The sequence below is a fragment of the Larus michahellis genome, chromosome 10 (genome assembly GCF_964199755.1).
Source record: "Larus michahellis chromosome 10, bLarMic1.1, whole genome shotgun sequence".
Lineage (NCBI taxonomy): Eukaryota > Metazoa > Chordata > Aves > Charadriiformes > Laridae > Larus > Larus michahellis.
The window spans coordinates 24053442-24068190 of NC_133905.1; the positions used below are offsets into that span (position 1 = coordinate 24053442).

At 46.3% G+C, this 14749-nt stretch overlaps 2 protein-coding genes across 6 annotated transcripts in view; both read right to left on the minus strand.

Moving 5' to 3' along the window:
* Positions 1-545: 545 nt before the first annotated feature.
* On the minus strand, positions 546-2089 carry LOC141749448 (uncharacterized). 2 transcript variants are annotated; one of them, XM_074602926.1, is made up of 3 exons: positions 2017-2089; positions 1427-1615; positions 546-1387 (listed from the first exon to the last, which is right to left on the minus strand). In XM_074602926.1, the coding sequence occupies exons 2-3, from the start codon at positions 1535-1537 to the stop codon at positions 632-634; spliced, it is 867 nt and encodes a 288-aa protein (XP_074459027.1). In that variant the 5' UTR covers positions 1538-1615; positions 2017-2089; the 3' UTR covers positions 546-631. The 2 variants fall into 2 exon arrangements, with proteins under 2 accessions (XP_074459027.1, XP_074459026.1); XM_074602925.1 differs by having other exon boundaries at positions 546-1615.
* A 1238-nt stretch (positions 2090-3327) lies between these two features.
* Positions 3328-14749, minus strand: part of FAM120A (family with sequence similarity 120 member A) — a 53487-nt gene continuing 42065 nt past the window's right edge. For 2 of the 4 annotated variants that reach the window (XM_074602952.1, XM_074602951.1), the window contains exons 14-18: positions 14377-14560; positions 13308-13445; positions 11690-11831; positions 8006-8102; positions 3328-5235 (exon numbers count right to left, since the gene is read on the minus strand). In XM_074602952.1, coding sequence (XP_074459053.1) covers positions 4924-5235; positions 8006-8102; positions 11690-11831; positions 13308-13445; positions 14377-14560 — 873 coding nt within the window. In that variant the 3' untranslated portion in view covers positions 3328-4923. The remainder of the gene's footprint in view (positions 5236-8005; positions 8103-11689; positions 11832-13307; positions 13446-14376; positions 14561-14749) is intronic. The other 2 variants (XM_074602953.1, XM_074602954.1) reach the window with 1 other exon arrangement.

Consider the following 14749-nt stretch of genomic DNA (forward strand, 5'->3'; position numbering starts at 1 on the left):
GGCCGCAGGGCTTCCCCCGACCCTGAAAAACTCACCCTTCGCGACCGCGTAACGAGGCGCTGGAGGCCGGCGCGGCGGCTGCCGCCGCTCAGGCCGCTGTCACCCCCTCGCCCGTGACGCATCATCCAGCGACGCAACCGCCGCCGCCGTCAGCAGCGGCAGCACAACCGCCAGCGCAGCAGAGAAAATGGTGGCGGCGCTCCCTCGCCCCGCGGCTCGCCAGCCCCCGGCAGGAAGGGGTGAGCGGCCGCCGCCACCCAGCACGTCGCCGAGAGCTCATTTTCCTCTCTCCGAAACACAACGCTGCCCCGGAGCCGAGAAGGAAAACCGCTCTGGGATGCCCGCGCTGGGCTCCCCCCGCCCCAGACACCCCTAAATCACCTCCGCCGTCACTAATTACCCACCTGCCTGCGTTTAAGGACTCACTGAAGATTGGATGTTAAAAAACGCACTAAAAGTGATTGACTGCGGCACACGTAGATCATCATCAGTCCTTAACGACACAGTTAAACAATTAGCGGGGCCAGCGCAGGGCCAGCGCGAGGGGGGCTCTGTGCGGTGCCGACAGACAAGGCCGGGGCAGGGGGTGGATGGGGGCCACGTCCCCACCCGAACGGCCACTTCTCCCAGTTTAACTCTCGGGGATGGATAGCGGGATACGGGTCACGCCTAAGCCGACAGGTCTGAAACGATCATCTTTATTCGTATCAATTTCCGCTTTAGAAATCATAAAGCTCACTTCTCGCAGAGGCCTTTGGCCTTTATAAATAGAAGTCACGTCCCCCCCCCTCTTGGGCGCCCATTCCAGATGCTGCACCTGCAGGCGCGTGCGTAGACAGGAAAACCTGCAGCACGGCAAGGAGCTGCCTTCAGCCCCCACGCTCCGTGCCCGAGACCTTTTCCCAGGTCGCCAACAGGAGACCTTCAGGCACCAGGAGAAGAGCTGACCCCCCCGTTCCCACCCGCTGCAGCCCCGGCGCTCCCCATCCCAGCAGGGACGGAGGCAGCTCGAGGGGACCTCCCACAGCATCACCACCTCCACGGTGGGCGAGGGGACCTCCCGCAGCATCACCACCTCCATGGTGGGTGAAGGGACCACCTGCAGCATCACCACCTCCACACTGGGCGAAGGGACCTCCCGCAGCATCACCACCTCCACGCTGGGCGAGGGGACCTCCCAAAGCATCACCACCTCCACGCTGGGCAAGGGGACCTCCCGCAGCATCACCACCTCCATGGTGGGTGAAGGGACCACCTGCAGCATCACCACCTCTGCGCTGGGCGAGAGGACCTCCTGCAGCATCACCACCTCTGCGCTGGGCGAGAGGACCTCCCGCAGCATCACCACCTCCACACTGAGCGAGGGGACCTCCCAAAGCATCGCCACCTCCACGCTGGGCGAGAGGACCTCCCGCAGCATCGCCACCTCCACGCTGGGCGAGAGGACCTCCCGCAGCATCGCCACCTCCACGCTGGGCGAGAGGACCTCCCGCAGCATCGCCACCTCCACAGTGGGCGAGGGGACAACCTGCAGCATCACCACCTCCACGCTCGGGGCCCAGCTGCGGTCCAGCGGGAGTCCACAGCATTGTCCCAGGAGATGCTGGCAGCCTGTCTATACATGGGTAATAGATTAATGAAAGGTCCATGTAACACAGTGAAGAACAGAAGATATTTGCTGACATATAAACTCACACGCGCAAGGTGTTCCTCCGGAGCAAGCCCTGCTCGTTCTGTAGGATCACTGATCCCAGAGTCAGTTTAACTCTTTGGAAGAGGACTCAATTAAATTGAAATGCATCTCTTCTCCTGCAAGAAGCCTCCCAGGAGGAGGGAAGACGGGCAGCCCCGTGCTTGCCCCGATGGGTGCAGAGTCACAGAGCACCGCTGGCTCCCCCCCGGCCCCCTGTCCCCGCTCAGCCCCAGCGCACCCACCGAGTCCCCTGGCACAAAACCCGGTGTTGGTTCCCAGTCTGACACCGGAGCTCCCAGTCAGGGAACCAGGCAGCTCGGTACCTGCGAGCTGTCCCCGCCGCTCCCACCACCATCTGAAGGTGCATCCTCCTCCTGCCCCGGGTCTCAGCCGCGCCGGGGCAATGGCAGGGGTTTAAACAGGCCACAGAGAAAACCAGTGCCCCAGGTCACGCACACAGACGTCACTGCAAGCCCTAGGCTTTTTCCACCGTAATTTCTGGGAAAAGTAAAAGCAGCACCTTACGTGCGGGCCAACAAACTAGTTAACTCGCTACTTTCCACATCCTAACTTTAGCCACACTGGTGTGGATAAGCTTGTCACGTTTGGGCTGCCCAGGAGAAAATTTTGCTGGCACAGTTACGTTGAGGGAAGGAGTGAAGTCCCCACGCTCGCAGGACGTGGCACACTGGTGCCATCTCCCATGCACGGTTATTTTTGTTGCTCCTGCTTATTCCCTGCCAGGGACCGCTGGAAAAGCGGGCGACTGGTGCCTTCAGCCTTCACCGGGAGAGGCTGGGTATTTCCAGACCAGACAAGCTGGGCGGTGGGGCAAACAGCGCAGGCCCAGGGCAGGGCAGGAGGGGACACGACCACGACCACGCCGGAGTCCAAGAGCAGATCCCCGGTAGGTGCCGTGAGAGCTGGTTTGGGCTGGGGGAGGGCAGAGGACGACTGACTGCCATCATCTGCGCAAACCCCAGCCGCGCTGCTGCAAACAGCACCCTGCCGGCAGGGCAGAGCTGCCACCGCTCCCGTGGCCGCCCGAGGAGAGCGAAGCGCTCAGGGTAACCTGTGCTCAACACCGTGTCAGGCACCAACAGACGAACATCGGGATAGAGACAGCAGACAAGAAGGGTCTGCCCAGAAAAAAACCCCTCTCCTGGTACCAACTAAGGTACAGATCTCTAACTCCTCACGGCACATCGGTACGATCCACGATGTAGAGAGACCTCCCGCTTAAAAATCCCAAACCATTTACTCTCAGCTCCGAGGAGTTGAGACCCAGGCTTTGTCCGGCATCGTGTACCTCAAACCCTGCGAGCACCTGGGGCCAATCTTCTTCTTCTTTCAACACCTGCCCCCGTTATTGCTGCTGTACGCGCACCTCGTCAGCCGCCTCGTGTTTAAATGCGGCCAGCCCAAGGAGCGGCAGAGAACGCAAAGGAGGAGGCGTCGCTGCCCTCAGGTGCGGCCTTCCCCGGCAGCGCGGGAAGGCCGCGCTTTCCTTCGCCGGCTTTCGGGAGGACATCACGTAGTCTGCTGACTCACTCACTTCATTTGGGCATAGGAAAAACTTTTATTTACAACAACAGGTTAATTAAAAAAATAGTTGACAAAAAAGGCATACAGTATTTTATACTAAAAGAATAAAGATTTTTATTAAGCACTGTAAGTTGCATTCAATAGCCTTCAAATACACCACACCACAATCCATCTACAACCAATCAAACCCAACAGTAGTTCATTCTTGCACAATCCATGAGTTGGGGCAGAACTCCCTTCAACTTACATTAAGATACCTACTTAGCTCTTGCGGGCAGGGAATGGGGAATTACACCTCATTTCTGATCACTAATGTGTGATGAAGAGCATCAGGAGAATTATATGAAAACGAATATAAAGAAATGATTCTGATTTTGAAGTACATTAAGTTTGGAAACACTAACAAAAACATCAAAATGATACAGGTATATTTGCTTATACTAAATTCTTGATGGGAAAGTTCTCAAGAACAAGCCATTTGTTTCCTGCTACAGAAGGGGGGTACTTTTTTTTTTTTTGAAGATCAAAGCTTTTTTTTTTTTTTGTTTTTCACAGAATTTCATATTTGCTAATATGAAGGCATAAAACAGCAACAGAGAACAATAATGCATACAGCAATGAGTACACCAGGGTAACGTTGATATTCAAAACGGCTAGATAATTTTTTTTTTTTAAAGTTTTAGAATAAATGCAACAGAGGTCAATAATCACAAAATTTTAAGGTTAGAGCAAGATCAGTCAATGACTAAACATAGTTAACATCTTTTATAGGACTATTACTGATTATTAGCTTTTTGTTTTGCAAATGGGCACAGTACTTGTAAGAATGGAAGAAAGAGGACAATAACATGCATAATATTAACTACACACTTTAAAAATTATGAACCATGCAGAAGTTTAGCTCAAATAGTAGTACTAATGGTCTACGTCTGATTCAAAACCACATAGTTCATTGATCACGGATGCATGGTATTAGTCACAAAAAGTTTCAGAACACATTGTGTTTCTTTTGAAAAGGTCATTTGCATCTTCTATGATTTCAAGTTTATCTCCATTTAACTTGCTTGTAAAGTATGTATGATGTATATTTAAAAATCAGCAGAACTGCAATATTACTCTATAATTTTTAGTTTCGATAGTTTGCACATTTTTAACACAAAAGAACCACATCAACGGTGATGAAATTTAAGAAAGAAAAAACTGTGGTTGTGCCTTTTTCCCCCCATAATCATGAAACCAAAGCCTTAAAGAAAGCTTTATTGTGACACAGTAATGCAAAATCAAATATAATGGCATACATATGGTGCCAAGTACTAAAAATTATATTTTAAGCTATATATACTTAAAGACTGCCAAAATTTGTTTTCTTTATATTTCAAAAAACAAAACTACAAGCTTTTGTCATAACCAGTTTAAACTTTATGTATACTTCATTTTAAGTGCGGGAGTCAAATGCTCTTCATTCTCTTTCTTTTTTGTTTTATTGTAGCATTTTGACTACAACTGGTTAAAACTAAAAATGTGTTGTTTAAATCTCTGACATCAAAGAGGGATCCGAATTTCCAAAGTCCTCATTTTTCTCTTACGGAAAGGAAAAAATGTACGTAACTGTAGGCTCTCTTTCTTTCCAGATATTCCTAATCCTGACCCTTCCCAACATCCTTCACCCTCTATAAAAAATAAGTTTACTCTTCTTTTTTTAAGACAGTGGCCTCAAGAGCATCATCTTTATGGCAAACACTGTCTGCATTTAGTGCATTTAAGTGAGGATTTGTATTGCACATTTTAGAGTCATTACTCAAGGCACTTTCAGACTGATTGGAAGCCCTGATGTCTCCTGTGTTCCCATTCATCTGGGAAGCTGGTTTTTCCTCATTCACAACTCCATTTTCAGCCAGGGATCCATCTGAAGACACAATTGAGGATTTAGATTCCTCTGATTTTGACTTAAGTTCTTTGGCTACTTCTTCTGCTGAAGCAGCATAAGGAGGTTTGCCCTATTTTTTAAAAAAAGAAGAAAATTACTCGAGAACCAGCGCCGGATATTTACAAGCCGTTACAAAGACACTATTGCTAAGGCAGCATGCAGCGCGCAGAGGGATGACAAGCGGACACCGAGGCGCGTGTGCTGCTGAAATAAGAGGTGGCACAGCAAACGAACAGCACAGGTGAGAAAGGATTTTCGGGATTCCCGAGTGCCTTCCAGCCACGCCTGGCAGCGCTCCTGCCGCAAAACGCCCTTTCTAACTCAGATGCTTCAGTTATTTCACAACGCAAGAGCTACATCAACGTCTGGAAACACCGAAACTGAGAATCAATATACAGCTTAACTCTGCTTCTTGGTTCACAGACATGATAATTTAATGATAGGATTACACGTTATTCGAATACAAACCCCAAACTTTTTTTCAGACAGCTTTTAAAGAGGTGCAAAAGTACCATGCAGTATTATCTGTACTAGTCTCTATGCTCCCAGATCAGGAAAGGGACTGCATACGAAAAGCACGTTATAGCAGAATCTTACAAGACCGAGCGTAGCGGTAAAAACCAGATTTATGCAGCATTAGAACGTGTATTTAGTTTTTAAGTATCTGCAACAATCAATCTCAGCGTTCCAGAAACGTAATAGGCCTCAAACAACAAAACAAAATAAGCAGGCCGGGTTGCTAAGAAGCAACGTTCTTATCTGTCCTGCTGTTAACAGCGTCAAGCACTAGGAAATGCCTTGAGATGCGGCCATCGTACGCACCTCCAACAATAGCCAACCCTTTCACGCTGTAATAATCTTAATTTTGACGTACTAGAAACAGCACAGTTAGTACTTTTCTGAATTGCTGGCAGCTTTTGCAGGCGAGTTAAGAACTGTTGTTCTCTAGCATCAGGATCACAATCCTTGTTAGCCAGAAAAAAAAAATGACAAAAAATTCCGCAGTAACATTGCACAGGGGTATGACTGGCAGAGGAGGACAACGAGTATTTATCACGTGTGTAAATGTACTTTTTTTTTTACAGGCTTTACTAAGTGGCAAGTTCTAAATACACGCTTTTGTTTCTTTCCAGACCAAGGTCTCATCTTGTGAAAAAACAGCCATGTCTGATGTTTGATAAGCACAAATTGCTTCTTTCAGCCAGGCTCTCCAGCCTTTGCTTGTATCGCCTCGGAAGGAGGATCAGTGAAGCCGCTGCGGGGAGGATGTAACTCGGTGTAAATAGGCCCGTCTGGCTCTGGCCCTGAGCAGACCCTCCGCCCGTAACCGCCCGGGGGCGCGGGGAAGCACGTCGGCCCGCCAGTCCTAACTGGGTATCCAAATTGACTTGCTATGCATGAACTTCCCAAGTTCTCCCCGCCACGCGCGTTTTAATTCACTCTTTTCCTTTTCCCGCAAGAGGGACCTACGCTATAGTGACCGGTGGCCGTCGGATCCAACGAGCTCAGGACCAGCCAACAGAAAATGCCACCCTTTACCTTTCTCCTCCCTATAGCAGGCACAATTTTAGACCAAGATCCTTGCGGTCACAAGTATTTACCATCTAAATTACAGATCATTTAATAAAAATATGAATACCCGAACTTGCTGACTGTCCGGCAAGACTATCTACCATCCACGTACAGGTATTACCTGAACTACTCTTACATACGTAAACCTGAAAAAAACCCAGAATGTTTGGGAGCTCCGTCTCAGAGCTTCCTTCATTTCCTCGGTTAAGGTACTTGGAAATTAGATACTATATAATTAACACAGTGGTTTCTTTTCTATTTAAAGTAGAAGATGCAGAGCTTTAAACACACAGGTACATTCGTAGACGTATACGATCTGCGTACAGAGAAATTTAACAAGGAAGAGAAGTAGTTGAATTTTTAGACCTAGGAGACAGCAAGTTTTACTTGAATAGTTTCTTCATTATCCACTGGAGAACATCCCTTCTCTTACTGTCCGGTACCTGCAAACACCCCCCTACTCTTACACACTAATATCTCCATGACAAACTGCGGATCCAGACGATAACACATATGGTGAGTTTTCCACCTATTTACTGCCCGCTCATCCCTTACCATTGGGACTTGCATCAACATTCCCAACTGCGTAGCAGCAAGAACAATGGAAAAGGGAGGAAAACAGAACTCTGAAGCAACTGGCATTTAATACAAAACAGCAGTTGGCTTCAGCTGTATTTAAAGGCTCCATGGAAGAGACAAAAACCACGATCCACAGATGCTTTGTATATTGTCACCCAGAAGGAAGCTGCGTGCTCGTGGGGGCAAAGACTGGGCTGTTATTTCCTATAAGTTTAAACTAAGTTGCTAGATTTGGAACCATGCAGCAGGCAAAGATCCTTCAACTGCTACTAATTTTTCTTCATGAGGCTGGACCGTGGTCCCAGGCAAGAAACCGGGAAAGAGCGTGGGGGAGAACGGAAACGGCCAAGTTGTTTCAGCTTTGCATTTCTCCCATTTTCCTAAATTTCCTCCTACTCCCACGGCCGGTTAGAGCTGTGTAGGCACAGCTTTCGTATCAAAATACATTTTTCCACATCTGTCTTTATAATCAAGAGTTTGCTCGTAACTGAGGTGCAACACTAGCCTGTCATCCATCACTGTTGCGCAGCTTACAGCTTCAACACGTAGGCAAGGTCATTGTAAGAAACACTTTTTTTTTTTTTTTAATCTTTTAAAGTTGTGCTTGTCAATATTAGCTGGTCTGGAAGTCCGTACCGTATTAGGCTGTAAACTAGAGCGGTGTGAAGTCAGGCACATGGCTTTATTACCTGAATTGCTCCCTGGCTTTTATAACCTCTCCCATAGTACCTTCCGCCTCTTCCAAAAGTTCTTATCACTGGAGTGGAAATAACTCCTCTAGGACGCCTGGAAGTTTTAGAGAGAAGGAAGAAAAAAACAAAACAAACATATCAGCTTTGTTTACTTTAAATTTTATTTTGCTGGAAGACTTTTTTCCCTAGCTTTACTGTCTAGTGACTAACATTTACATTTCTTTAAAGAAGCAATATGAGTAACTAATTCAGAATTACAGGGTGCTACTGCTTGCAAGTGTATGAAACCTATCAAACCTTTTGTTTTCGTAGCAATAAAATGACTACTTCTATATTTCACTTCTAGAGAACAATAAATGAGTACTTTCAAGCTTTGCAGAAACATTTTAAAGTGTCAAATTATCCTTACAGCGCTTTAAAAACAGAGCTCAAAATACGTTCACCTTAAAAAAACAGGCTAGCAACCTGAACCATTTATAAGGCCATTTCTCCCATTTAATAACACTTCCCATGTCTAAACATGCTAGACAGACAAAATCAGATAAAAGAACAGAAGGCAAAATACAAAACAGATTCAGTTTTGATGGGAGAATACAAAATTATCTAAGAAGCTGAGGGGAAAAAAGGAGGCTTCGGCCCTATCTGACACGTAGCAATTTATCAGGTTTGGAGGCTTTCCAACGGAGGTTTCCAACCAGGACACACCAGGTGGTGGCTTTTTGATTTGATTCAATAAAGATTAGATCAGATCAAAACCAACTTTCACTCAGCTAAAACCATTTTAATGCCACCTCTTGCAGAAACTCAACTTAGCATTATGTGAAGGACTACTTCTCACCTAAAAAATTCTTTTTTTTTTTTCTTTTTTTTTTTTTTCTCTGCTAGGAATACGTGATTGTTCTACTTCTCCTCCAAATGCACTGCCCGGTCCCGGCAGGTCCCAGCACAGAGACCGTCCCCTCCGAAGCTGGCGGAGAGCAGGCAGCTGCTGCGTCCTGCCCAGTTTGTAAGCCGCAATCACCCAGTTTGCCATTCTGGCAAACAAACGACAGCTGCGATTCAACTGTGTCTCATTTTCCATATCCCTGACAAATCCCATATGCCAGCAAGGTGCCCGGGAGCTGTGCAAAAGCTGCCTGAGCTTTTCTGGAGCGCTCCTTCTTCCGCTGCTGCGGCGCTGCAAAAGCTAACTTACACTGAACCGACTCCGGAGAAACAGCGACCTGCGCCACGCCAAGTCTTTCCACGCGCATTGCAAAGTCCCACACCGAGCAGTAAGAAATTAAATACTGGGATTTAAAAACCAACGGCAAAGAATAAAAAAAAAAGCAGAAAGAGCTGTGTTTTATATTTAAGGAACTCGCACTGCATTCTTTCTGAAGATTTTAACCCCGCTCACCTATCCCATTTGCTAATCTTTTTAACCAGGTGAAAAGTGCGCCCTTCAGGGAGCCGAGTTAAGATTTTTTTCCTACTCTGAAAATCCCTGAAAAAAACCCTAAATATACGGATGGCTTGAAGCCAATAAAAAGCAGCTGGGATAATTTTACACAGTAAGAAGCCCATCCGAGTTCAGTGTTGCGCAGAGACATGAGACAATGCCATAAACAAGCCTGACATGATCCCTTCTGTTGAAAAAGATAAAAAAAAAAATGACAGAGCAGCGTGCGGGACTAGGTGATAAGTTGCAGACGATGCACTGGACAGTCTCCTAGCAGTCGTCTTCAGTATGAAACAGCATCCGCCAACAAGGACACCAATTGTTAAAAAGCCTGTCTTTAGACAAAACACTAACATTAGCATGTTTTCCTCCCAGGTTTTATTTTTAGTATCAACTGACACAACAAACAGATACGCTGCCTGCAGTGGTTTTTCCCTCTGACTAATTCTAGTAACTCTACACGTAAGGAATTTAACCGCAGTTATGATCTGATGGAGACAGGACGATCCGGCAGGGACAGTTTTCCTGTCTTTCTGAGGTGACAGCTGGCCCCCAAACCTAACTGCCTGAAGACACACCTCTGACAGGATGAAAGTGTCAGATGCTTTACCTCCCAAGTCAAAAGCTGCTATCGGAGAACGGTATTTCTCTGTCGTAAAGGAGCAATAACACCCTTTCAGTGGGATTTGACCGCTTCCCAGGTAAGGAGGGCTCTCAATTTAGAATTTGCCGGTGTTAGTTCCTGGCGACTACGTTTCGCATCAATTTTCCTTCTTCAGAAAATGGAGGAACTGCTATTCTGCGCAGGAAGTCGATGCTATGTATAAACGTAAGCCAGATCCCAGCCTGAAGGTGTCTCCAGACCATCACTCGGGGCGTTTGAGCCAGCCAGCGGTCTCCACGCACGACACTACAAACTACCCGCAGGTTTCCCCCCAAACAGTACCGCAGTCAGTGCATTTAAAGTGCAGAAAAGTAAGCAGCTCCGTAGTAAGCCAGATTTTCACGTTTTCCACGTTTTTCATGCGGATGCCTGAACAGAACCTATAACCACTGTTACTCTGTCCACTGAACGCGAGGAGTGCGATTAACACACCCATCACACCCTCGGCTTGTCCCCCCGGCCTCCAGCTGCTGCTCTGGAAGGGCAGAGGTGCCCCACAGCCTACGCTGTTTCCCAGCGGCTGTCCGAAGCGCCTAAACCAGCTCTAGATGCTTATGTTTTGGCAACTGGATCTCATTCTAGAGAACACAGTGCGCCTACCTACATTTGCTCCCCTCCAAGCGTCCGCTCTGCTCTTACACCAGTGCTGTTTGCTGCTGCTGAACTCTGTCATCTTTGTTTCTGCTGTTCTTACCTCTCCCTGTCCCCACGCCAGCAGCTCTTGATTTAATTACTGGATAGAAAGGAATTTGTGCAGTTCGGACTTATTCCTTCAGATTGCTTCCTGGCTCGAGATGGCATAAATATACCTACTTTACGCCATTCCTTTACTATTGCTAAAAACAGACATAATATATAAATCACATTACTTCGGGATTGTCTTCTGTAACAGGTACAATCTCGATTAAAGGCACAGAAGAATTAAGCCTAGGGAAAAAAATATAATCTTCGAAGTAAAGGACTAGATATTTTTGCAGCAAAGTACTTCTTTTTCAGAAAACTGTGCACCTGTAATTTCAGCTGTAGTGAAATGAAGTAAAAGAGCTGAAGAAATTAATATTATTTTAAGCACATCTCCCATCATGACTGTAGCAGAGAACTATTAAAACCTAGAAATGTCCTTCAGGTGTTTTCTGCTTAAGAGAAGAATTGCATAATGAAGTTATTAAAAATTTTATCATACTTCTTAATAAATCTTCTACCATGAGAAAGGAAGTAACTGAGTGCTGTGATAGTTTTGGTCGGCTATAACGGTATTTATTGATTCCATGTAAGAGAAAGCCCCCAAGTCATTTCTGCATGCAAAACAATTCAGTGTGTGTGTGTGTGTATCTATACATCAGATTCAGAGTGTGAATTTTATTTGCACATTAAAATGCTCATACTCACCTGAATAACTGGTTAAAAACCACCTTAAAATGTCTTTCTTGACTACTCAGTGGGTATAATTTACTGAACGGGTCCTAAAACGTGTTGCATGTAATTTGTAATGCCTCCCAACTTTTCCCTGTTTTACTTTTTACCCCCCATCATTAAATTCCATATGAAAAAGCACTTTCCAGGAGACTGCACTTACCCTCTCGCTGGTCCTCCCACAGAAACGACCTGCAGAGGGAATGGCCCTCTACCCCCTCGTCCACGTCTGCTTCCAGCCCAATGGCCGACTACAGTGCCGGCAATTTCAAGTTTCCCTCCCTGAGAAGGAATAGGTTGGACTCCTGCACATAAAAGCAAAACCAAACCTTGATCTTCACAATCATAACATTAAAGTTAGGACTAAATGGAAAACTGCTTTGCCCAGATTTTATCACCTATACAGTTTCCTCTTTTGACACTGGGAGATTATTTCTCATTTTGCGGTCTTTCAGAAGTGTTACAACTCCAAGAGTCTTTCTTTCCCCCCTTTTTTAAAAATGGGTATGAATTTTGAAAAGAAAAATGATCTTACATGAGTACTTCAGTTTCAGTAATTAAAAAATATACTTTAGATAAGCATATTGGGAAACCGAAGAGAAATTTTACAAGCTATCTGAAGATTATTTTTTTCCTGCATTCCTAATGAAGTAGGAATTCTTGCAGGTTTAAAGGTACTTTCTAGTGAACATCAAACATCAGCATAAGACACACAGATTGTAAGTCCTATAAACAACTTACTAGGAAGAAATATCTGTACTAAGTTGTTATAAAAATACAGCATTTGAACTGATCTGAGTGTAAAAGGTAGGTTTATCGTTCCCCTATCAAGGAAAGCAGTTAAAATTGCAATTGTCTAAAAGATGAATGTATCTTCCATTCAAGTTGCTCCTGTCTTTATACCTCTGTTTTGCCCTTAAAAAAAATCAACGCTGGGGCATACCATATATTTCAAGAAATCTTAGGTAAGAGCAACTGAGCCAGATGTTACTGGTAAGACCATCAGCACTGAAAAGGTTACAAAACACAGCATTTATGCAGCCGCTATTAGTCTTCAAACGTTAACACCCTAGGACCTAAATTACTGATTAAGTTCAAAAAGGTTCATACTTCTCTGTACAAGTCTTTCAGCTTCAAATGCACATTGTTTACGGGGGCAAAGTTATTCACACAAGGAAGCATTAGAGGTATGTTACGTTCGCTTTTAAGATAAAAGCTCAACAGGCCAGAGAGAACGACTGAATATATGGAAAGCTTTACCCTAAATGGGGAATTGAAATTAACGGGGTTGTGCCACCTTCTTACAGGAGACGAGCAATGGGCACGAGGGTAGACAAGTATCACGCCTGTGTCCATGCCGACATTGATGCCAGCGAAGAACGAGGCGGCAGTAACACCAAAGTCAGTCATTTCTACGTGGGGTCGTTTTTGCAAAAAAGCTCAACTGCCCCCAAATTTCAGAAAATAACTCGTTAATACATTCAAGCAGAGTTCAGCTGATTACAGCTGCCACCCTTGCATTCTGAAGCGCAGGAGACAGAAGGTCTCGTCGGGTTTGACGGCTACCCTGTGTTTGGAGGAGGGTTTCTAGGCTTGAGGGCTTGCGGCGGGGACCTGGGGCGCGCAGAGCAGAGAGCAGCCCGGGCAGGCTCTAGAGAGGAGAGCTGAGACAGTTAGGGAGAAAGGGAGACCGGCAGTCAGTAGGAAAGCCTCAGACCAAACCGTAAAGTGAAGGAAGCCGTTGCCAGAAGCTCTAAGAAAAGGGTTTTGGGTATAATTACCGCCCTGAAACTTGCTAGTCCTGTTGCTGTCATTGCCAGAGAAGGCTCCGGAGTGTCCTGCCGCTGCCGCCACCCGGAAGGCCCGGTAAGCGCCTGTGGCTACTGTTTCCCCATAAGGGCCTCCGAAGCCATAGACTCCTGTTAGACCCAGGGTAAAGAAAGACAGGGGAAAAGCTGTGAGGGGGCCAGGCATCTGGGAAGGCCCCTAGCAGAGGCACTGCTGCCTCCTTCCACCCTTCCGGAGTCGGCAGGGAGGGCCGCGCTCCTGCAGGCGACACTGCGCGGGAGCAAGGACCGCTGCCGAGGAAGCCCTGGCCAAAGATGTCCTGTCGCCTTAGCGAGCACGGAGTCTCTTGGCCAATCAGCAGGCCTTTAACCTGGGTTTGGAACCGGCATCCCGACTTCTACGGCACAAAGAGCACTGAAAGGCTTGCGATAATTTTTTGGCAATGAGCTCCGATGGCTACAGTTGTGGCACCCGAAGAACATCTTACTGCCAACGTCCAGTATCGATACGCATATGGGCCTTGGTACCGGAGAGACAGGGAATAACTCCAGAAACAGCCTGGAATGGTTGTATCCGTATTTACAGTCAAGGGTGCCAATGCTTAAATGACTGTAGCAAAAAACAGAGGGGTGGGGAGGAGGAAAGGTTGTCTTCAACCCTGACAGTTAAACTGTGTCCATTAATTGAGGCATTCTTAATATTTATAAACATTTTGAAGCAATGTACAGTGCAAATAAGAGCCTTTTCATAACATCCTGTGTTGATCCATTCCTCTTTTTTCTTTTTCATACAATAGCAGTAAAAATATTTTGATCTGGCACAGTTACTAAAGACCCTGATGGAAACACGCAGCCATACAACATGTTCCATATCGCTAGGGTATAGCTAATAAAAGTAACAACAAAATACAGTGACCGGCACATGCCAACACATGCCAACCACTTGCTTTTATGTATTTTTCCTCTGAAGTTGAACAAGCAAATCAGTTCATGGCTTTGGGAATGCGAAAGACAAGGCAACCCTTCACACCAGTGTGTTTTGCGCCGCTGTCCCATCACTTACCAGCAAAGCCTCTCCCCCTGCCCTGAGGTGGTGGGACTGGCCCAAAGTGTCGAGGATACATAGAAGCTGGATAGAAAGGCATGGCAGGTGGAGGTGGGAAAGGGAGAGGATGGTTCTGCCTGGAGAAATTTAATCCTTCTAGGATGCTCTGACGCATCTTTTCAACCTTGGCTGCCTGCTCAGCCTATGAAGAAAGAGAAGGTCACAAAGAGATGTCAAAATTCTGATCGCAATTGTATAAAGCTGCATGTACACAACAAAGGCAACGAAAGCAAAATACAGAAGAGTAGACAACTACTGCAAACAACTTCCATAAAGCTAGCTAGAAAATGACATTAATCTGTCTTGCACACCTGCTAATAGTTCAAGGATA